This window comes from Chelon labrosus, assembly GCF_963514085.1.
Source record: "Chelon labrosus genome assembly, chromosome: 14".
Lineage (NCBI taxonomy): Eukaryota > Metazoa > Chordata > Actinopteri > Mugiliformes > Mugilidae > Chelon > Chelon labrosus.
In genome coordinates this window covers 18761543-18785898 of record NC_140347.1, presented here as the reverse complement: position 1 = coordinate 18785898, position 24356 = coordinate 18761543, and the positions used below count along the sequence as shown (strand labels likewise).

Sequence of the window (24356 nt, the reverse complement as noted above, 5' to 3'; positions counted from 1 at the left end):
AAAAAGCTGGAACTGATTACGAATCCAAGATAGTGTAATAAAGAACTGAAATATTGTAGTGAAGGTGGAAACAAATACAGTATACATTATTTTTCTATCTTTTTTAAATTATATATACACTTTTGTAGCATTTTTGTTGTGTACTACCATTAGTATGCTCTTACATTCCCATGTAGTGTACTTAGAAAATGCTTTCCCTTTGTTTTATACACATTAAATGGATAAAATTTTTATTTTTGGTTAAAAAACAAACGAGAGAGTGATTTTTGTTTTGTTTTTTGTTGTTATGTTTATGGATTTTGCCAGGGTAATACTTGAATATATGGTTGAATATATGCCACCTCTATAAAGACAGTATACATTATTTTTTTAAATGACATATAACATTTCTGTAGCATTTTGTAGTGTACTTAATGTTTTGCACTAATTTTTTGTAGTAGGCTCAAATTGAAATGGGTAAAAACTAAATCTTTGTCAAAATATATAAACAAATGACAATTTATTCTTCCTCCTCTACACTTCTGAAAACAAATCCTTTGCCCTTACAGCTGAAGTTACTAATTCATTTCTTTATTGAAAACATATTTGAGCAACTTATTTGTTAAGTTTAGTTTAGATTGTTTAGTCGTTAAACAGTTAAAAAATAAGCAAGATATTGTCTTTGAATGTACTTTTTAGTCTTACGGACATCCCAAAACACTTTTATTTAAATAATATTCGTAGTTTTTCCATCACTAAATTACCTAATTATTTGTCATCATTTTAAAGATTTAGAGGTCTAATGGACTTTTATTTTGATTTTAGCTGCTGAAGAGAACTCCGTTTGACCTCAGAGAAGAAAAAGGGATGCACTTATCTTTACTACGCAGGGTCATAACTGTGTGAGTATAGGAGGCGGAGGGTTATTTATGGCAGTCAGTGAGGTCACCAACAACAGACAGGCCTCAATGAGCTTCATTCAGCCGACAGTTCACACACACCACCGCCCCCCAAACTTCCACACAACACTCGCACAAGAGTCGTGACCTCTGAAGGAAGCTCCTGGGAAAAGAGAGAGAGCTCATCCATAGTGATGAGGACATTAAATCAGGCAGAGCATTCAAAAGTGTGAAGGAGTAAAACATTAAATAAATTACTTTGCAGGATATTTGTCTTTTTACAAACATTTTATAGTAATGTGCTGCACTTCTCAGACTTCTCTGGCATCTATTTATTTTTTTTATTTTTTTTATTATTCTCCTCCTTCCCGGTGGATTTGGAGTTGCAGCAATATTACAGGATTTAGAAAAGCTGTACTCCAGATGAGGAAAGTCAAGGTTTCCAGCTTGTTTCGCAGATTTATTACATTAGATATGTGTGTTTTGCCAAGTTGTCGAGCAAACCAGACCAGAAGGGAAAGTAAAGTTCATGCTATAGCTAATTGGACGCTTTGCAGCATTTTGTGCCCGTTCGTGCGGAGACAGACGAAACTCAGACTCAGCCTGATTTTAAATATTATTTATTGCAGATGAAACACAGATCCACACTTTTTTTTTTTTTTTCCATCACACCACTCAGCTGTGGCAGGTTCAGAGCTGAAGGTGTTTGTACAGATTCATGTCGGGACGCGTCTGTCCCGTCAGACTCAATTACTCTTCCCTCGCTTTGACATTCACACACGCACTCAAAACTTGAGCTCATTCATTTATTAAATCACTCATATGGTCTGTCAGTCATACCCCAGTCGCACAAAAGTCAGTCAAAAAAAAAGGGAAAAAAAAAAAGAGGCCGGAGAAATCTGAGGAACCGTAAATGTACAAAACAGCAAAGAAGAAACAGCTTTGTATGGGAACAAACCCAAACCTGAAATGTTGAAAAATGTTGAAATAAAAATTGTTGATTAAAGAAAAACCTCACAGCTGTTGAATAAAAAATAAGTCATTTTGGGTCATCGTGAGTTTGCATGCAACTCCCAGAATCCCCTGCTTTTTTATATATATCTATAGGAAGCTTAAATGGCAGCAAAGAGTAGCATAGAGTGAGTCTGGGAACGCAGTGTTTTAGAGAAGAGACATCTGATTAATTGGATGGACATCAGACTCTTACTTGAATCATCTTCTTATTATATAAAAGGCCAAAGGAGACGTCAAATACAACTCCCAGCCACAACTGCAGCTATAGAAACATTATTATATTACTATTATTATTCTGGGTTGATTTTGGGTCTGCCGAGCAACATAAGCATCAAGTTTTGCTCCCGATTGCGACTCTTTTTCGCCACAGCAAAAACTGCTGAGGCTCATGGGTATTATTTATTAAGATTTCCTAGAACCATTGAGGTAGCTAGGATCCTAAAGGATCAATTCGCCCAAACACAACTCTATTCGAAGGCAGTTTCCCTCCACCAAAGCTTATGAGAAAGATTCAACATCTAAAAACTTGGACAAATAAACCAAAAAGAGGTGGTTCCCAACATTTTCTGACTTGTGACGCCTTAAAATAAAGCACTTCCCTTCACAATAAGTTGATCCTGTTCTTAAGAGGTGACAAGTATTTCACAAGGAAAACACAAGTCGGATAGAAATGCTCATTCTTTGTGTTGCCTAAGACTTATCTTGAGATCTAGAGAGGTGTAGGGTTAACCGATACTTCAACAGGTGGATGGCATGATTTCAGACTTTGCTACTCTTTGGCTAAACTGACTCTGTTGAAGCCACAAACACGCCACAGTAATCAGATGCCTCCTCTTGGACTGTAGTCCCACTGCAGTACCGGGAAATACACAGAGAGGCCTGGACAACCCTGAGCTGCTATTATACCAGCACCTGTTGCGCATTTAATCTCTTCCAGGTTTGAAACACAGACTGTACATGAACATTTACGACATGAAAGCTCCTCGGAAGTGAAGCCGAAAATAACTTGGAAATTGGAATTGACCAATGTGAACTGGTCACGTCATTTGCAACCAGAACCACTGGGTGGGTACCAAGGTGTACTAATTTCAACTTTGATGTGGCGCCAATGGTAGCGACAGTTACCATTGGCGTATGATTCAAATACAGAGCTCTAGCTCTAGATGGAAACACCATCCACAACTTTGGCTCCTACCACCAAATTCACCATGATGACAGCGGTGCTTCGAGCGTCGGGTGAACCCACATGGAGCCCCAGCATCACTGAAGGTGTTTTCTTTCCAAATAAAGAGCAGTGACGTCAAGAAAAGTTAGCTCCATCCATATGCTAGATGATCAACATGATTTCCCCAATCACTAACTGCAAGTGGACACCATCCATAACTTTGGATCATACCACCAAATACACCATGCTGATAGCAAGCTTGAAGTATCGGGTGATCCTAGATGGAGTGGAGAGCCGGAACATCTACTAAAGACCAACTGTAAGCCACCAAGCAAATCACTTCATATGAGAAAGGGGCTTTTACAGATCACAATGGCCTCTTATCCCAAACGCTAGACAATGACTATGGTGCACAAAGCATTCAGTCTTAGCCGGGATATTCAACGCAATTTTGTCCATGAGGGCAACAGAGCCGAACACCCCCAGAGCAAGCACAAAGGCAACGGTGACAAAGAAAAACTAGAAGCCAGAACCAGTCATATCAGATCAATCTGGCTGGATATTTGTGGACGGTTTTTATTGCTCAGTAGGTACAGCGGGATGTGCACGGACCAGAGGGTTAGCGGTTCCCCGGTACATGGACCACATGTCGAAGTGTCCTTTGCTCATATTCCCAGTGTGAACGAATGGGTAGATGTGTCATTGTGACTGTGAAGTGCTTTGAGAACCAATAGGTATAAAAGCGAATACGAGACTATTTACTATATCCAATATCTAGATATTAACTAGTTACACTGGAAGCCCCAAAATATTGGCAAAAGTCAAAAGACAACGGTCGATGAGATTCAGTTTGAAGACAAAGCTAACAACCAAACTATGGGATGAGAATGAATGTTCAATGGGCCTCCAAGGCAGTGCAGCCTTAAACGACTGGGCTACAGGAAGTTCACACTTTGGTCAGGGCAGCTCCATTTCTGCAATATTTTGGCTTCACTTTTGTAGCTGGAGGAAGTGGTCACGCGTCGTCCATCTTAAATACAGTCTATGGTTTCAGACGCCAGCACCAGGACTTAAACTCTGCATCACCTCAGCCAGAAGATGCAGCACGGCTTAATAGACCTAGACTTAGACTTAGATAAGTCTGAAGTCTATAAAACAGGAAACGTCCTATTAAAGCTTATTGTCTCAGCAGGGCCTGACCACAATCACACAAACACAAAAACACTCAAACCTAACAAGTAAATGGCAAAACTCAAATCAAAGCAATAAATACTAAGCACACAGTGCCAAAACGTAAAACTTTACAACTCGTATCTCATCATCTCTTTGACTCTTTTTTTTTTTGTTTTCTCTCAAACATATGATTACATACTGTATCTCCATCTTGATCCTGAAACTTTCCTGCACTTTAACCCTTTACAAACACATCTTTCTTTCTCTTCACAGAGTCCCTCTCACTTACTCAACCCTCTCTCACGTCAAAAAAAACAAAACAAAAAGCACACACTCATGCTACAGTACAAATCAGTAGGCGTCAGCGTCCTCGTTTAGCTAGGCATGATCAAATCAAAAAGTAAAACCACAGTGACAAGACACACACAGAATCACAGCTATACATCAGTAGGGACCCAGCGGCCATTTGGTGTCCAGCATCGTGATTGGTTGATTGGCAGAGGAGATCTAATCCCTCATTGGCTAACGATGACTAGATATATTTTCATCCCGAGCGGGGTCGGTCTTCTTTGGCCGTGATGAAACATCACTCTGCCTGAGGAGAGAGGGGGATAGATCAATCAGGCAACTAATCCAAACAATCAGAAGTTATTTTGTCATATGATAGCAAAGAAACTGGTCTATGTTTTAGATAAATACAGGTAATCAGTGTCTGGCTGTGAGCCGAGCTGAGAAGATCAACGCTATTCTTGTGTCTGTATGGTAAATATGAAGCTAGCAGGTGATTAGCTTAGCTTATCACAAAGTCTGTAAACAAGGAGAGACACGTTATATCTCATTAGTTAAATTCAAAGAATATTCACTTGTAAACTAGCTCAAACTAAAGATATGCTTGTGGATTTTGTTGCTGCTAAACAAGAATCAGTTTCGCCGCTTCCCCTTCTTTTTAGTTTATATGCTAAGCTAAGCTAACATGTAGCTTTATATTTACAGCACAGTTATGAAAATAGTAGCAATCCTCTCATCTAGCTTTTGGAAAAATCATATGAAACAAAACTAGAGATACTAATAAAGAAAATGATGCTTTCATTTAAAATAAACAACAACCAAGCAGTGCTTGCTGGAGTTTCTGTCCTTGGATTTGCTACTGAACACGAACTAAAATAAAACATCACAAAGACCGTTGGGAGGCCTGTGCAAACTAGTCCACAATGCATAAACAAGTTGTTTGAGTCATCAAATCAGTTGTGGTTTTCCCATAAAACAAAAATGCAGCCTTTTTGTATTTCGTAAGTTGAAGTATCTGACGACTGAAACTGGATTTGCACAAAAGGACGTCAGAGATCGTAGTGAGTGCTGAAACTTTTGTAATTCTGTTTTCATGCTTCACAAGTGTTTAAACTATCATCATGTAATTAAAAAAAAGGGGGGGGGGGGGGGGGGGGACAGGATTACTTACTGTTTTTGTCTCTTCTGCCTGCATTTTAACCTGCTAAACAGAGAGAGAGAGTTTTGTTAGCCGTTAGCACAGAGCAGTCTGAAGCTAAAACAAGTGCTACAGGTTTTGTGCCAGGAACAGTAATAAGAAGCAGACCAGCTCATAGCATAGAAACATAAAACACGGCTGAACTTGGCAGGTGCAACACAGACAAAACAAAACTATATTATGAACTGTCTACCACAGTAAATTTACGCTTTAAACTTTAAGACTTAACTGTGTTGAACGCGGGGCTGAACCCTGGCCTCCTGTCTGTCTGGCTGTTCGTGGTTCAGTGGATTAGTACCGTGGGTTAGTATGCTAATGAGCACTTAGGCAGAGCCCTGGAAGCAGACCAGGAAGTAGTTTCACCACTTCTTCTCTGCAGGTGCTCCCCTCGTAAAGAGGAGGGGCTCCATAAAGCACAGCTAATGAGATGGGACGTTAACGAAGCTCGCTAAGGAGCAGACGAGAGAACTCGGATGCAGGAATCACATGCAGGAACATGCAGGAGTCTGCATTTAAAGTCTTGGGAAATAGCTGATGATGTGGAAATATAAAGTGACGACACAATGTGTGCTGACATACAATATAAGAACAATTAATAATATATTTCTAATAATATATTTCACCTGCTACATGTAAATACCAGACCTGTATTACTGGTATTTGACTTTAATTCAGACTCCACCACATTTGTCTGTAAACCACAGTTACTCTGACTTAACACTAGTCAGCGTAGCTTATAAAATATGAAAAACTATAGATTTAGAGTTCCCTCCTACCAGATCAGATGATTCAAGTTATGTGGCTGACTTTGATCAGAAAGATTTCAATAAGGTTGAAGAATTGTTGTCAGAGATTCAGACTTAAGTGTTGACAGGGACACTAAAAAAAATGATTTGATAAAGATAAATGTGTTTACATGCACCTAAAACCATCATAAAAACCAAATCTATTGACAACTCTGAATTTATTCAACAGAAGAATCAAGATGAAGCCACATTTTCAGTGTTGATGTTCACTGATTCTGTCTTCATTCATCTTTTCAAACAACTGGTTGAGTTTCTACATCCATGTTTCTGTTCTTCCATTAAACTGATTTTTCACTTGATATTTAACCCACGTGTGGCAAACATGCTCAGAAAGAATGGCAACAGCTGTTGTCTCTAATTTATCTCTATCCACTGCCGTATCAGAACAATGAACAGCTGTTGTTTCCAATTTGCCTCTATTTACTGCTGTATCAGAACCATGAACTGGTTGTGTTTCTACATCCATGTTTCGGTCCTTCCTGGAAACTGATTTTTTGATTCCAACCAGAGAGAAACGATCAGATCAAGTGTTTACGCGGTTATTAGCAGCTAGGGTTGCAAAATTCCGGGAATTTTCAAAGTTGGAAACTTTCCATGGGAATTAACGGGAATATATGGGAATTAACGGGAATTAACGGGAATATATGGGAATAAACAGCAATAAATAAGAAATTTACAAAATTGAAGGTTGGCCCTTAACAGGGAACTTAAATATAGTTGGGGGGAATATATTGTAGCATAGTCTTGGCTAAAACAACCAGATTTAATGCAAGTACACTCCTCAATCACATGCACACAGCACACTGCTTACTGCAGGGCTATTGAGGACAGGGGCATTCTCTATGGAGAAGAGATTGTTGAAATCTCTGCTGTTGAAATGTCATGTTTTTGTATTATTTTGCATGGATGTCTGCTTATGACAAAAAATATTTACATTTATGTTTGGATATGATACAGTTTGTTTAAATTACCCCCAATTTCCAGTTAATTCCCATAAATTCCCAATAATTCCCATAATTCGCATAATTCCCATGGAAAGTTTCTAATTTGGAATATTTCCAAAATTCCCCAGTTTAACTTCCCATGGAAAGTTTCTGGAAATTTACCGGAAATTTTCCACCCCTTTGCAACCCTATTAGCAGCTAATATATTCAAGTAGTGAACAGACTATGAAAGGTATACACCACCCATCTCAATCTGACTGAAAACTCCTTCTGATCATACCAGGAGGCTGTTCTGATTGACGTGGTTACATAATGCATTTTTATTCAGACTATTAGTGTCAGGGTTAGTAGTGCTAGGGTCTATATACACATTTTTATATCCTTTTTAGTATGGACACTGAATATAGATTTTTTTTACTGTAACATACCATTTTTAAGATATGGCAATGGTACTTTTACAATATTCCTGAAGCTCTATCTTTAAACAGATTTAAGTCTGTGTGGCTATATAATTAAGAAACACAAATCACCTGAGAGTCAGAGGTTCGTTCGGGGCAAACTAGAAACAATAAGAGCCATGAGATCTAATCTCTGTTCTTTCTGTGTTTCATTAACAAATCTAATTTTCCATGGTTAATAACCGCACATTGTCTGTGAAAACTGGATTAGATGCTGACCTCAGTTTCTAGGGAAACTTCTTGAAGACTCAGCAGTGTTTTTCAGTGTATATTTTCCCATAATTTAATATAATAACATTATAATTTAAAGACGTTTACAAGTAATATCTAACTATAGGTGTTTAATTAAGTTCAATCTCAGTCAAGTTAGTGTTTAATGACCATGTTAGTGTCAAGTTTAGTGAGAGGAGTGGGAGTAGAGCGAGCAGCTGAAGAGACTGAAGAGATTAATTTACCTCTGTCCTTCCCATTCAGCAACCTCTCCTCCTCCTCCCGACTGTCATCTGGTCAGAAAGGAGAATAAACTGTCAGTCAGCATGTGAACCAAAATCTTACTATGTTCAAACAAGCAGTAAAGTAGGTTGTAAAAAGATTAAAATGTTATATTGAAGGTACAAAGATGATCATAAAAACACCTGAGTGTACCTGAGTGGGAACAGCTGTTGTCTCTAATTTATCTCTATCACTTGCTGTTTCAGAACCATGAACAGCTGTTGTCTCTAGTGTATCTCTATCTACTGCTGTATCAGAACCATGAACAGCTGTTGTCTCTAGTGTATCTCTATCTACTGCTGTATCAGAACCATTAACAACTGTTGTCTCTAGTGTATCTCTATCTACTGCTGTATCAGAACCATGAACAGCTGTTGTCTCTAGTGTATCTCTATCTACTGCTGTATCAGAACCATGAACAGCTGTTGTCTCTAGTGTATCTCTATCTACTGCTGTATCAGAACCATGAACAGCTGTTGTCTCTAGTGTATCTCTATCTACTGCTGTTTCAGAACCATGAACAGCTGTTGTCTCTAGTGTATCTCTATCTACTGCTGTATCAGAACCATTAACAGCTGTTGTCTCTAGTGTATCTCTATCTACTGCTGTATCAGAACCATTAACAGCTGTTGTCTCTAGTGTATCTCTATCTACTGCTGTATCAGAACCATTAACAACTGTTGTCTCTAGTGTATCTCTATCTACTGCTGTATCAGAACCATGAACAGCTGTTGTCTCTAGTGTATCTCTATCTACTGCTGTATCAGAACCATGAACAGCTGTTGTCTCTAGTGTATCTCGATGTACTGCTGTATCAGAACCATGAACAGCTTTGTCTCTAATTAATCTCTATCAACTGCTGTTTCAAAACCATGAACAGCTTTGTCTCTAATTAATCTCTATCTACTGCTGTATCAGAACTATAAACAACTGTTATCTCTAATTTATCTCTATCTAGTTATTATGGTCAACAAAGTACGACTTGGTTGTAAAAAATTAACCATTAAAATGTTATACTGAAGCTACAAATACACTCATAAAAACAGCTGAGTGTACCTGAGTGGAGCTCTTTGACCAACGAGGACACAGTGTTGGTGATGGAGTCGGCTGCTACCAGAAGGTCGTTCCTCAGGTTTCTTCTCGGGCCTGGAGGGTAGAAAACAATAATTAATTAATTCAGTGTCATCATAAAACGGAACAATTAGACGGATAGAAAATGCCATTTATCTGACGAAGCAAAAGAACCACCACCTTTAAAGCCAAATTGTGATTTTATTCTAAATAAATAAGGCAGAATCTTCCCTGAAAATTAAACACTCCTTGAACGATTTGTTCTCCTCAGTTGATTTATATTGGAGTCTAAAAGTTTTACAATGCACCTTGAACTAATCTGAAACACTGGCTGGAAACTACTGTATGTTTGTGTCTGTAGTTAGTCAGAGATTTAATAAATACATGTGGCAAAAGCAGCTGTAATTACGACACAAACAACTGTTTTACAGATGAGTATTAAAAATTGGCAAAAGGTTAGAGACACACATTCATTCAGAAATCTAACAGCACATGATACTTTTGAGAAACGCAGTTATACGGAGCATTTTGTTTTTAAGCTCTTAAAATGTTGAACTGCCCAGAGATTTAGTGAAAACACATGTAAAGTTTATAAGTCCATGACAAAATGCTACCAGAAACATCTCTGCAATGACTTCAAAGAACTCAAAAGGGAGTTCTCGGTTGATGGAGCCTGAAACTGAATCACTCAAAACAATTCACTTCCTGTACTTTGACTTTTTGAGACCAAGTATTAACATATGTCCTGCGTGATCAGGTCAAAAGTGGTCAGCTTTAAGTACATGTGTTCACACCTGACATTAAAATGCATCTCCACATGCATCTTTAGTAACCACTTGTGAAACGATCACAGTAATGCACCCCATTTGCAAACAAACACCAACGTCATTTGGGGCGCAGTAGAATATTGTGCCAACAGCTGCTGTATCTAATATGTACCGCCATTTCAGAACCATGAACAGTTGTTGTCAGTAATTTAATTCCATCTATTTTTGTATCAGATCCATATTTACTGCTGTATCATAACCATGAACAGCTGTTGTCTCTAATTAATTTATCTTTATCTATTACTGTATCAGAACCATGAACAGCTGTTGTCTCTAATTTATCTTTATCTATTGCTGTATCAGAACCATGAACAGCTGTTGTCTCTAATTAATTTATCTTTATCTATTGCTGTATCAGAACCATGAACAGCTGTTGTTTCTAATTAATCTCTATCTACTGCTGTATCACAACCACGAACATCTATTGTCTCAAATTTATCTATATTTACTGCTGTTTCAGAACCATGAACAACTGATGTCTCAGGATGTATGTTAATACCAAAACTGTCTTAATATAATTTGCAAAGACAGAAAAAACAATCCACTACAAAACTTTCTTCATAGAAATATGGAAGAAACAAGTAAAAACAGGAATACATACAATTATGTACATTTATCATGCTACTGTACATAAATTTCAGTCTGACCTTGAGCAAAGGCCTCTTGAACATCACCACCAACCCCAGCGAGGGAGTCTTGAGGAGGATACATGTGAGCCTGCGGTGACACGGCCCCTACAGAGCGGACGGTTGACGGACTTGGTCGAGATGGAGAGGCATGAGAAGAGCCAGCTGCTTGCGCCTAAAAGATGAGTTCATGTTACACATCATCATTTATTATTTTCTATCATGATAGGCAGCTCACATTCTGGTCCTCAAGTCATGTCCTTAATGCTTCAAACTGCTCAAACATTTCATCTGCTGAGTGTCCAACAAGAGGGGCGTAAACTTACTGCCTGCCGCTGTTCCTCGTCCTACAGGGCCACAACATGGACAGTCGGAAAAAAACAGGGAGGAAAAGGATGGAAAGGAAGAGGTCAGAAACAGTCGGAGCTAGAAAACTACAAAAAGGAGGAAAAAGCAGAAAGGAAAAGGAGGAAAAAGGAGGAAAAAGGAGGAAACATTGCCCTCTAGTGTGAGACTGCATTCGGTGTGTGTCACCTTGAGCAGCTTCATCAGTCCCTCCAGTTGTACCATCAGTTCCCTCCGGCTCTCCTGCAGAGACGACATCCTTTGCTCCAGTTCATCTTTCCTCTGTCTGCAACACAAACACAACCAGAGCGTCAAGAGGCAGGAACAAAAATAAACCAACAAACTGAGCCAGCGCACAACCCAGCCATAAAATGTTCAAAATATAAAAAGAAATGCAAACAATTAAGAATTTCAGACCAATTTAATACATAACAATTCACACTTTTATCTACTTCTCCTCGGGACTCTTTAAAGATAATGAAACCAGGGGTGTCAAACTAATTTTAATTCAGGGGCCACATACAGTCCAATTTGATCTCAAGCGGGCCGGACCAGTAACTTAAAAGCATAATAGCATCTAACTAACGACATAAGAAGGTGTACATTTAATAAACTATCCTATTACAAAACATGTTACAGTTTAGTTCTGGGTCTGTGTTGTGTTGAGTTGTCTGCTACTCTGACTAAAACACTGAAAACTTAGAATGTCTTCTATGTAATTTTTGCATGTGATAAATTCATCCTGCGGGCCAGACTGGACCCTCTCTGGGGTGCTGGTTTTGGCCTGAGGGGCATATGTTTGATATCCCTCCATCAAACCAACACCAACAGCGGAGGTTAACTGAGATGTCGCCTGTGTCTGGACCAAAAAGTTGCTCTTAAACACACCACAAAGGCTACAGCCAAGAACCAGCTGGTGTAGTCTTTCTGCTACTGTGTGAAGGTAATAGCTCTTCATACCAGCAGGTGGCAGTAGTCGGTATTAGACATTCAGAAACAGGAAGAGCTACTATTAGCTAGGAAGCTAGGAAGAACTGCAAACCGATGAACAAAGACGACCTGTCCCGAATTATGTCATCAGTTGGTCTACAGTTTATTTATTTTAGATGTTGTTGTGGAAATATCTGAATGTTCAGATGAGATGAAGATGGAAAAAAAACATTTCTCTTCTTGTGCTCTGGTTCTCTAAGTTGATCAGCTAATCAGAGAGACACCAGAAATCAGTGTGTCACGGCCTTATCTGGATTTAGAAACCTGGTCAAGTCTCCTCATTGACATCCGGTGATGGTTTTAAATTTAACTAATAAGATTTAACATCCTAATTAATGGGCTTTTAGATAGCAGCAGGAAAACTAGGGCCACAGACGATCAATGACACAGGCAAACGGACACAAAATGAAAACTGATGTTACTGACTGAGGCTGTTGAACACATGATCAGCCTCAGACAACTAAACTAAAGAGAAGCCTGTGTGAAAGCTTTGACAGAAGAAAAGGGATTCAATACAGACATGAGTTGCTGGAGATAAAAAAGACCGGAGAAAATTAGATTAGAAATTCTTGACATTTTCTTTCGGCACATATATATAAACATATCTCTCCAATCATTCAACAGTATGTGGTCTGGACAGGACATTAAAGCAGCAGCCTCTCTTTCCTGGCTCCGTTTCACATGGAGAGTAAATAAACATCAAACACAAGAGTCTGACTCACACAGAAAAAAAGAAAATGATTTCTGTTATGGTCCTAGAAATAAATAGTGTTAACAGCAGGACGCTTTATCTGGATCAGTTGCTATTTATTACAAGACGATCCCCATGACTTACAAGAGGTCACGGCAGTCAGTAATATTTCTGGTTATGTTTATAATTCACACACACAGGGTGAGTAGTTCCAAGTATTTGCCAAGATGAAGGAGAGAGGGGTTCTATTTACAGTAATTATTTATGTGTATCTGCTAAATTAACTGTGAATTTGAGATATTAGATAATCAGTGGGTTTTAATAAATATTTAAAAATAAAATATAGGGACAAGCAGTTTGATAAACTCTTGATATGCTAATCAGCCACAACATTAAAACCACCAACTAGTGAAGTGAATAACACTGATAATCTTATTGCTATATAATATTCTTCTGGGAAACATGGCATTTATGTGGATGTTATAGTCGTTTTAGGCTTTTGCGGCAAATAGACTGACATGCACCTCCCCTAGAAATGTAACTACGTGTCATGGCAACGCAGACCACAAGAGCTGTGATTGGTCTGCTTGGTAGTAGCGCGTTTCCACTTTCTGGCTGCTTCTCCATCTTCCTAATTTTCGAACTGATTGTTTTGGATCAATAAAGATGGAACACGTCGAGGAAAGATTAACTGAGGAGGTTTACAGATACAAACTTTTGTAGGATTCGTCTTTGGCAAAATTTCGGCAAAAGTTTCAGTCTCCATTGTTGAAAGTGAAACAGGAAGGAGAAACAATAATTAACCCGACTAGCGTTTGGGTGGCATTTTTATAAAGCGAGCCAGACTGACAAGCGCACAAGTATAAATGGCTCACACCGGCGTCGGCTACATACGTAGGTTACGCCGTCTATGTCCTGCAGAGGCATAAATTCAGCTTTACTTTGATATGTACCACCGCCTGAACACCCCTGTGGCAACGGAAAAGGGGTGTTCGCTAGGGTGTTTGCTCAGTAAAAACACCACCCAAACGCTAGTCTGCACTCTGTCTTTTTTGCAGTCGGGTTCATTTTTGTTTCTACTCCTCGCTTCACTTTCAACCATGGCCAAAATTTTGTGAAGTCGAGTAAACATTTTCCCTTCTTCTATCATAAACTTTAAGTAAAAAATTTTCACTTGCTGCCTTAATATAGCCCACCTACTGACAGGTGATCGATGATAATGAGGTAATCTGTGTTACTCTATTCACCTGTCAGTAGTCATAATGTTATGGCTGATTAGTCTTAAGTACAAGTGCATGTTGAATTTAAAAAACTTCTGAGCTGTGCGCCCTCATGTGGTCATACCATGCCAGACAGCGAAGTATATCGCTATCATTTATCATCAGTGTTTAAATCAAACACAGTCACAACAATTTAAAGAAGCTTTTCACAAGAAAATAACTTTATCGGTTTAAATGCGTCTCTGCCTCTACATCATGATTGTTATCCCTTCACATCAAGACCACACAAACATCACCACGTTCCCCCTCCTTCTCCCTGTGAGTTTCTGTTTTTACTGAAAACCATAAACACGCTGGAAGTGATTTTCTACTTTGGCTTTTAAGCAAAATCCACCATCTGTCACTTCCATCTGCCATAAAGAACTCTCCCTCTGTGCTGCACAGCAACGCAGCAAATTTATCGCCAATTCTGACCAGCATCGTGGCACAAGACACCGAAAAACACGGAGCTGGGACTTGAAGCGTTCAGATAAAACCAAACACAAATCATCGTCACAGGATTTATGTATGGGACGGCCTGGTCCCTGGTGTTTACCTGAGCAGGCGGAGCTCGGCCAGCAGAGTTGGGTTGGTGCTGCCTTTCTCCGGGCTCGGCTGGCACGCCGCGTCATGCTCCACGCGGAGACGCTTGATCTCGGCCAAGATCTCTCTGGGAAAAGACAAAACACGCCGGTCACCTGAGGCTGGAGCAGCGTCACGTTCAGGGAGAACAGACTGTGAAGACGTGGGGAAAAAGCCCCCCACGACCCTCCAGAGGACAAGCAGTTACAGAAAATGAGCACTGTTTGTCAATAAGTGCAGGATACAGCCACAAATAATAATTATTTTAGTGATAAACTGGACTAAATTAAACACCAAACTGTTTTTGTTTCTAGCCCACTAAGTAAAATGTCAAAATAAAGCCTCCAAAATGATCAAAGCGACTGATTAGCAAAATACTTTCCCAATTTACTGATTAAAATGAACCACATCTAAAACGACTTCTATAAATGTTAATCCAAAGAACTATTAAACTCTTGAAGGGACGTACACAAAAGATCAGACGGGGATTTTGCAAAATTCTTATGTCATGCTATGGCGTCAATTAGTTGAGTTTTAAGCAAAAATCATCATCACACGTCTCTACCTGTTTCTACACTCCAGCTGAGCAATGAGCTCCCTCTTCTGTTTGTTTGCATCAAAGTTGATGCTCCGGGTCGGGATCACCTGAAAAACAAACATTAGTTACTGGTTGACTGTTGGTTTAAGATAAGACTGAACTTCATTAATCCAGGAGGAAGTTCTTGTGCCAGAGAACAGTTAAAGAGCAAATTACAGTAAAACTGAACAAACCTTGTATTAATATCCGTCCTGGGCAATCTAATCACAAGTTCACCACCTTAAAGTACAGGTGTGAACCCAAGCAGGAAGCTTGGGGCAAGATTTGAGTGATCCGACCTCATTCCTTTAGTAGTGTAAACACACAATGAGTCCTTGGTCACTTTAAAGATTGTAGTGCTTTTATTTAAGGAGAGTTTTCCCTCATTCATTCAGAAAAAAAAATAAAATACGCAGCCACTATTTTAAACAAAGTGATGTGTGAGTGATGTCCGTCCATTAGTAATGAGAGGCTTTTAAAATACCATTTACTTGAAGTTTTATAACTTTAAAGTGAGACAGACCTTACAGCTTGTAACAAAATATCATGACGCACAAACATCAAACAGTTGTTCATGGTTCTGAAACAGCGGTAGCGATCCATTAGAGACAGCAGCTGTTGCAATATGATGTCATAAATAATTCATTCAATCATTTTCTGTAACTGCTTGTCCTCTGGAGGGTTGCGGGAGTTGGAGCCTATCCCAGCTGTCATTGGGTGCACCCTGGACAGGTCTCCAGTCTATCACAAGCTAACACAGAGAGACAGACAACCATTCACACTCACACCTACGGCCAATTTAGAATCACCAATTAACCTAACCAGCATGTCGTTGGACGGTGGGAGGAAGCTGGAGTACCCGTAGAGAACCCACGCAGACACAGGGAGAACATGCAAACTCCACACAGAAAGGCTCCAGTCGGCCGATGGATTAGAACCCATAACGTTCTTGCTGTGAGGCACCAGTGCTTACCACCACACCACTGTGTCGCCCTCATTTACTTTTTAATAACTTTAAAGTGAGAGAGACTTTACAGCTTGTTCCAAAATATATATCATTTCTGCAAGTCATGATGCACAAACATCAAACAGTTGTTCATGGTTCTGAAACAGCGGTAGCAATCCATTAAGAGACAGCGGCTGTTACAATATAATGTCGCTGTTTATTTACATACAGAGAAACTTAGATAGGATCTCAAGTGTTGGCTGGGGACACATGTGGAGACGCATTTTAATCCCAGGTGTGACGACAGCTACTTAAAGCCGGCCAGTTGAAATCGTATTTCGCAGGTCGGATGTTAAATACAAGGTCAATAATTTATATTCTTCCGTCTCTATTTCTTGTACATTTGTCCATATGCTAATATGCTAATTTGTACATTTTTGCTTATACTATTTTTATTTTATTTTACTAGATTTTATTTCACTTATTTTTATTTCTATTTTATTTAATCTTCTTTTATCTGAGGTTCTTAAGAGTGTTTTTTATGTACAACTAAGCTACTGTGACCAAGCGATTTTCCTTGTGGATGAATAAAGTTTATCTAAGTCTAAGTCTAAAAGGGCTCCAAATAAAATGTTTTTGACTCACTCCCGAGCCGTCGGTCTCTGCCAGTCTGGAGGTGTAGCGAGCGATCAGTTTGTGCTCTTCATCCTGCCTGCTGGGACTGTCCATGCCACTGAAACACACAGAAAAACAACAACTTACCCACTGCAACATTGGCCAATTTAATATGTAAATATGCACATTCAGTAAACTGATAGATAGATAGATAGATAGATAGATAGATAGATAGATAGATAGATAGATAGATAGATAGATAGATAGACAGAACGTCTTGTGAGTCAATAGTAAATATTCAAGCTGAGCTTTGAAAATGCAGCTAACCGTCTTTCATAGTTTATTCATAAATACATGATATTAGAGTTGGGTAATAGACCTCATTTATACCTTGGAGGACTAGAATTACTGCTATAAAACACAAACAGTGCAGTAATGTTCATTTTAAAGCTGTTAATGTTGGATCCAGTTACGGTCTAACTGTTTATGAAACCTGCTCCTCGCTCACCGTGGGCTGCTCTGGAGGCGGTTCACATACGCAGCGATCAGAGCGTGCTCCTCGTTCATACGCTGAGCCGCCGCCAAACTGCACGGACACAAAACAACAAGACAGTCAGCATCAAACACACACCTGGACAGTGATGCCACATGTCACCATTTCCCTCCAAGTTTACAAGAATAACACTGGCTTTATTTCATTCAAATTTTCTTAATGGATGTGCACAAGTCGGTGTGATGTCAGTATGCCCTGTCTCATATATAACATGTCTTAGCACATGTTTTGCTTTTATTTTGCATAAACTACAATCAGAGAAAAATTATGTTTTTTACTGAGAGCCGAGACTGTATATAAATATGGACTCGCATCTTCCTTGCATCGGCCAAACTGACGCTATTTTAGGGGCAGCGCCATCTTACGAGTTTGGACCCAGAGTTGCACAGCACGGCCTGAGCGTGGTATCAATGACTTGACCACGTTTCCTCCAGACTCACTCGTGTTTTCGCTTAATTAATACTACGCTCTGCTCTACCTCCACAAGTTTCTCTCCAGGTACTCCCACTTCCTCCCACCGTGCAAAGACATGCTCGTTAGGTAATTGGTGATTCTAAATTGGCCGAAAGCGTGAGTGTGAATTGTTGTCTGTCTCTCTGTGTTAGCCCTGCGATAGACTGGAGACCTGTCCAGGGTGTACCCAGCCTCTCGCCCGATGACAGGTGGGATAGGCTCCAGCCCCCTGTGGATAAGTGGTTACAGAAGTTGAATGAATGAACTTTCACGGCCCTAAAGACTTCTGGCATGGCAACTGGTAGTCGCCATTTTATCACATCTTGTTTCATTCATTCATCTTCTGTAACCGCTTGTTCCTTGACGGTGGGAAGAAGCCAGAGTACCCGGAGAGAAGGAGAACAGGGAAAACAGAACATACAGCTCCAGTCGGCCCATGGATTCAAACCCGGGACCTTCTCGCTGTGAGGCATCAGCGCTAACCACCTCGCCACTGTGCCGCCACACATCCTGTTTCTTTAGCGTCAAATCACTTACTAAAATTAAACGTATCCAAAAAATTGACACTTAAACATACATCAGCATTATATTAACTACCTAAAAGGACTGAAAAAAAATTATTTGATGTTTATTTTGGCCCCAGTCCCATCCACTAACATGGAGGAGGTGGAGTTTACGACCTATACTTGCTTTGGCTTCACTTTTGAGGAGCAGTTCCGCCCTCCGTATTTATACAGTCTATGCGTGAGAGTCTTTTTTTTTCTTCTTTATGAGGCTACAAACTGAAGGCGGACACTGAACTAGCTTTAAGTCAAGCCAACCAAATCAAGTGTGTTTGTCTAATGTGTGTCAGTTCAACATCCCTGAGGCCTTGCCAGGCTAATTTCCAAATTTTGTGGCTCAAAGTTTGAACCTAAAAGTTTAGTTAACTGTCAATTTACAAGGTAAAGTTATGAAGCTGAACTAATTTAGGCGACAAACAAAATTGCAAACGTCTAATAAAACAGTAAAAATAAATAAGACAACACTCTTTTGTGTGAGTCTTTACCTTCTGGACGACTCGGGTGCCGGTGGGGACAACAACATGGGCTCACTGGTGTTCCCAACAGGTCTTGAGGGGCTGCACACACAAACACAGACGAATAGACATGATAAATTAGCAGTGCATTATCAACTTGTAAACACAGAGCGAAGATAACGACGTTGAATCATTAAACCACAAGGGCCTGCCTCTCACATAGTCTTACGCTCACATACTCTCACCCTCTCTCTCACGTGCTTCTGAGTGCAATCATGCAACAGTGACTCGTAATGTCCTGAACAAACACAGACAGGCCGAAGATCGCCAGAGAGGGATAGAGAGAAAAAAAAGAAAATGTAGATCCAGAGAGAAATGAAGATTCCCTAAAATATTTTTAGTTTTTAAAGACTTGGTGTTAGCATACTCACATCTGTGCTAGCTTCATCCTCTGTGTGTGTGTGCGTGTGTCAGCCTGAATGTAAAGCTAACGCCTGCGGGTCTGGAACGACCCGGTCTGCCGCAGATTGGAAAATCAAACAGAGTGGACCCAGCTCAAAGAGGGGCGGAGAAACCACAGCGTTTGACTGGAGAGGTGGAACTTTAATTTAATTCACAGCACAACTGCTCCGATAATAACAAACTGTTTGGAGGCTAACTAGCTCACTATCATGGTAGTAGATGTTTCACTGTTAAACATTAACAGCTACCACAAAGCTCTCTAACTTTTATTGTGCTGTGCAACGTTTTATGAAGCCTTATGCGTGTCTGAGCTGATTTGTTCAGCAGTGTCACTTGTGCACACAGATTAATACGCAATACATCTTGCTAAATGCAGTGCAAAAATACACAAAATCTACAATTAAACTAATTTTAAACACATTCTTTACAAGATGTTGACAACATGATTTTACATGACAGGCAGCACTAAGTCTAAAATAAAACCGTACTAAATCTAAATATTTCTTTTACAGACTAGTAGTTTCTAGGTCTGTCAATCGATTATTAAATCACAATTAACCGCATGATTTTCTAATAATTATCGGGCGATTAATCGCAAATTGATGACATTTTTCAGTGTTTTATTACTTCATTCATTGCATATATGTTATAAGCAGTGTGTCGTGTCGTACACAATGTTGGCAAGGTTCAGGGTCCTCTCGGGTTCCTCCGGGTAGATTGGGTGGGGGGGCTCCCTCGACGATACGCAGCCCAGAGTCCTGCTCAGGGCTCGGCCGAGCTTTGTCGCCGGTGACTTCTACACACAAACAAACAAACAAACAAACACATATAAAACACACACGCCAGGTCAAAGTGCATGAACCATGTGACTTTCAGTGTTTCCCCTACCATTATATTAGGAGGGTCAAGTTAATTTTATTTTCTATATAGCGCCAAATCACAAGAGAAGTCATTTGAGGTTACCTTTCGCATAGAACAGGTTCTTTTATTAAGCAAACTAAAACTAAATATGTTATTTATGTTATTTACATAGCGGCGGTTACCCTCCCTACAAAAGCTGTAAACCAGGTTGAAACACTGACTTTGTGTACATTAGTAGTCAAGATGTGTCTTGAAGCAATGTTAGTAAAATAGACGTTTGTTAGAAACCAAACATAACTAGAGGAGTTTCATTGTTCCAAAGTCTATTTATAATATCCTGTGGTGTTGGTGGTATTTAAATAGCCCAGGTTATGTCCCGAGTTTTAAGTTTTGAAGAGATCTGAGACCTCAAATTCAAGTTTTTTTGTTTTTTTTTTATTTTATGTTCTAACGCTCTTTATGTAACCAAACAGCAGAGGCAGATGTAATCATGTTCCCTCATCTAACAATAAAACTTTAAAAAGTAAATATAAATCGAACATAAACTGAGGATTAAATGTGCTTTATAACTCAGTCTTCAAAGTAGAACTGCACGTAAAGTCTTCAGAGGATTGTCAGCTTGTGCTTCTTGAGCTGAGAAGGAAGGAGCTGAGCTGTACTACAGAAGAAATTAATCCCCGAAACTGAAACATTAATAAGACAAATTATGCCAAGACTTGGCGATGAATAATTCAGCAACTATGTCCCTGTCTATTAATACATAATTTCCTCATTGAAATCATTTTCCCCTTCAGGCAGGAGAAACTCTTGGATGGTGCCATTTCCATTTAGATTCTTAGAGATAAATACGTCATAATTAGTCATTTGGATATAAATACAGTATCTGTTTCTGTCCAGAGATGTTTGGCTACATTATGCCGATCAGCTGTGACTTTACATTTTCTGCTTTTCTAGTAAAACCTTTCAGTTTAATCTCATTTGCCCCTGTCATGTTACCTTCTAACGGTACTCACAAAGATAGAGGTCCCCCCCACACACACGCACACACATAGTCAGTGTGAGTGCCCCCCGCTGTGATGAATGAGTAACCACAAGGGTGACTCACCCAGGCCGAGTGCTCCTTCATCTGATGCTGGCTGTTATGAGAGCCGCTGGCATTGCCGCGCCAGAAGCAGTTCTGGCAGAGCTGGTAACCCCGGCAACGGAGGCAGCGATAGCGGAAGCCCGTCATACCGTTGCCACGGCAGTAGGAGCACGACACGGGGTGATAGACTGGGGGGAAAAAAACGACAACACACATCAGTATCAGAATTTGTGTACATGTGTGATGTTATATTCACCAGAAGTCTTTTATATTCATATATTTATCTTTATATTTACATAAAATTGACACACTGATTGGCTGGAGGTGTGGCCTAAGTTTGACCTCCAGCCAATCAGAATACTACACGATGAAAATAAAGCTGTTACTCTCCTGCACTCTGCGATTTGATTGGCCTGTTAGATCTTTGAGACTAAAGCTTGTTACATACTCTGGGAGAAGCGAGACATTTGTCCTCACTCCTATGGCTGCCACAACAAGAAAAAAGTTGGTTTTGGCCAAGTAATTTATACTTCATGAGAAACTCAAGTGCCAAACTCCAGTGAAGTCCTCATAGGCCCCTTCCTCATAGGCCCCTCCCACCGCAGCATACGTCACAAGCATTGTGGGAGATGTGGGAGACGGACGACGAGGCACTTTTTTTTATTATTTTCAGATGTCGGCCAGTCGTTTTGACGATCAGTATGCCGATCTCAACCCAAGGAGAACCCACACTGTGAAATCAGAGTGGCCGCTAGTGTTTCTGCTTTTCCGCATTAACCACAACCACTTCCAATTTTTGACCAATCACAGAACAGCAACAGGACACCACCACCACAGGGGGAAAAAATTCTGCCCGGTTGATGCGTCGAGAACAAGCTGCGAGAAAGCCCGAACGAATAGCGAGCACAAACTTCTCGCGGAGTATGTAACAGCATTTACTCCTCGACACACTGTTTTGTGAGCGGAGGAACTTGGGCTGGCTTCCAGGTTAACTTGGTTATTTTAAACCTGATAAAAGCAGCATACTGTGCGTTACACACTAGCAGATAAACAATATTAACAAAGTAAACAGCAAGTAAGTTTCAGCTAATAAACATTTGCGTTACAAGTCGTGTGTGTCTGTGTGTGAGTGCATACCATTTTCCACGTTGGCCAGACGGTGCATCAGAGGCAGCCAGACGAGACACTGAGGAGGTTCGGCTACAATGTCCAGGAACATGTTGAGCATCACCCTCTTCTACACAGCAAGACAATTAACAACAGATAAAAACAGAGCAAGGAAATGGAGACGATAAAGCAACCCTCTGTGTAGTGAAGGTCGTATGATTGATGTGTGTGTGTTTACCTGTTGTGGGAAGCAGGAGCGCGCTGCGGTGGGTGTGTAGCCGAAGGACGGACCTTCATGGACAGCAGTCGGCAGCTTGAGAGCCTCCCGCAGGAAACTGTCAAACTTGGACTGTACCAAAACCCCGTGGGAGTCGGATACCTGAGAAAATACATCTGTACACAAACACACACACACACAGTTAGGAAGGCTCTGCATATAGTCGCATTAAACCAAAACCAAGTATTAACCCTAAAAACAGTTAAACTTGTGGGGAGCTGTGAGGTGAGTCTGATCTGTGCACAGCGTGAACAAACAGCAGCACTGACATGTGTTTTCCACAAGGTGGCACATACGTAACATGCATGGCTGAAAGATCTAGCGACCCTTTGACTAAGTTACATCACATAACATTAAAATGTCTGAGGCTCTGATTACACACGGAGAAAAAAAAGCTGAATTAATGTGTATTTTAACTATTCGTTCATTTATTTAAAATGTACCAGTAAAGAATTGACAGCTGGAGAAGAATCGGTTAATTCATCTAAGTTAATTTCCAACACCAGTCCCTTGATGTGCATGAGTAAGTGTTCCTTTAAAATACATAATAGTGTTTATATTCAGTTCTATATGTGTGCAATAAATCTTTATAACGCTTCATCAGCTTTAAAAACCCTTCAGAGAGAATATGTGTAGAGATCTTTTGCTTCAATTTCTTCCATATTTTGTTTATTTCTAAGAGCTAATAAAGAGAAAAAGGTTGATTTTACATTTCCTTCATTGCATTTGTTTTGTAATGTGTTATATGAACACGCAGTGTCGGCGCTAGATATTGTGGGGGGGTGTCACCTTCTCTCATGCAAGTCAGAGTGTAGATCTATCAATAGGTAAAAGCTTGAACATTATTACAAAGTGCCACACAGGTATAAAGAGGGAGATGTGCATTTACATTTTGCATGAAAGTTGACTCCTGTACAACGTGCATTAACATTAGAAGAGCTGTAGGCTCAGACTGGAGGTGCTGATTATGCTTTAAGTGGAAAACCAAAGTAAGTGCTGGTTCTGGGGATGTCCCGAACAAAGTTTTTTGCCGCCAATTAAATCTCTATCTTTTAATATTGAGTACTGGCCGATCCGAGTCCAGGTCCGACCCACACATACGATCTAGAATAAACTAAATTTCCTCCTTTGGAGACTCACAAAGACTCTTCTAATCTTATTTGTGCTTTCTTAGATCACTTGTTAGACAAATAAATTGGGTTAAGTTAAGAAGAAGTCTTTTCCTTCTTCTCTTTCTCCTTCTCTTTCTTCTGCTGCTTCTTCTTCTTCTTCTGCTTTCGCTTGGTATTCACAAAGAATTAGGCTACATATCACATTCTGAATTGCTACAGCAAAGAAAATAGATGCATGTATCATCATCCATCTCTTTTCTGGTCCACATTCTCCTTGTGCCTGATACTGAAAGTGATACTGATGTTGAACTGATACTCACAGCGGAGTTTATCCACCAGCTTCCCTCCACACAGTGTAGCCAGCATCGCCTTCACAGAGAGAACCGTCAGACGGCTATCTGGATCACTACAAGACAAAAACACACGACACTATGGCACTATAGTAGAGTATCTGCCACAACAGTTTATATATATAAGAGCATCA

The 24356-nt window shown here is 40.0% G+C and overlaps 1 protein-coding gene across 2 annotated transcripts in view; it reads right to left on the bottom strand.

Annotated features, from left to right (window-relative positions):
• Window positions 1–1488: 1488 nt before the first annotated feature.
• Window positions 1489–24356, bottom strand: part of dtnba (dystrobrevin, beta a) — a 37033-nt gene continuing 14165 nt past the window's right edge. Inside the window, exons 6-21 of one of the 2 annotated variants that reach the window (XM_084560481.1) lie at window positions 24193–24278; window positions 22722–22876; window positions 22514–22613; window positions 21398–21564; window positions 20103–20227; window positions 19000–19071; window positions 17454–17531; window positions 16976–17063; window positions 15373–15452; window positions 14782–14895; window positions 11475–11571; window positions 10962–11115; window positions 9473–9562; window positions 8380–8427; window positions 5690–5722; window positions 1489–4825 (exon numbers count right to left, since the gene is read on the bottom strand). In XM_084560481.1, the coding sequence (XP_084416607.1) occupies window positions 5715–5722; window positions 8380–8427; window positions 9473–9562; window positions 10962–11115; window positions 11475–11571; window positions 14782–14895; window positions 15373–15452; window positions 16976–17063; window positions 17454–17531; window positions 19000–19071; window positions 20103–20227; window positions 21398–21564; window positions 22514–22613; window positions 22722–22876; window positions 24193–24278 (1462 nt within the window). In that variant the 3' untranslated portion in view covers window positions 1489–4825; window positions 5690–5714. The remainder of the gene's footprint in view (window positions 4826–5689; window positions 5723–8379; window positions 8428–9472; window positions 9563–10961; window positions 11116–11474; window positions 11572–14781; window positions 14896–15372; window positions 15453–16975; window positions 17064–17453; window positions 17532–18999; window positions 19072–20102; window positions 20228–21397; window positions 21565–22513; window positions 22614–22721; window positions 22877–24192; window positions 24279–24356) is intronic. The other variant, XM_084560482.1, reaches the window with a different exon arrangement.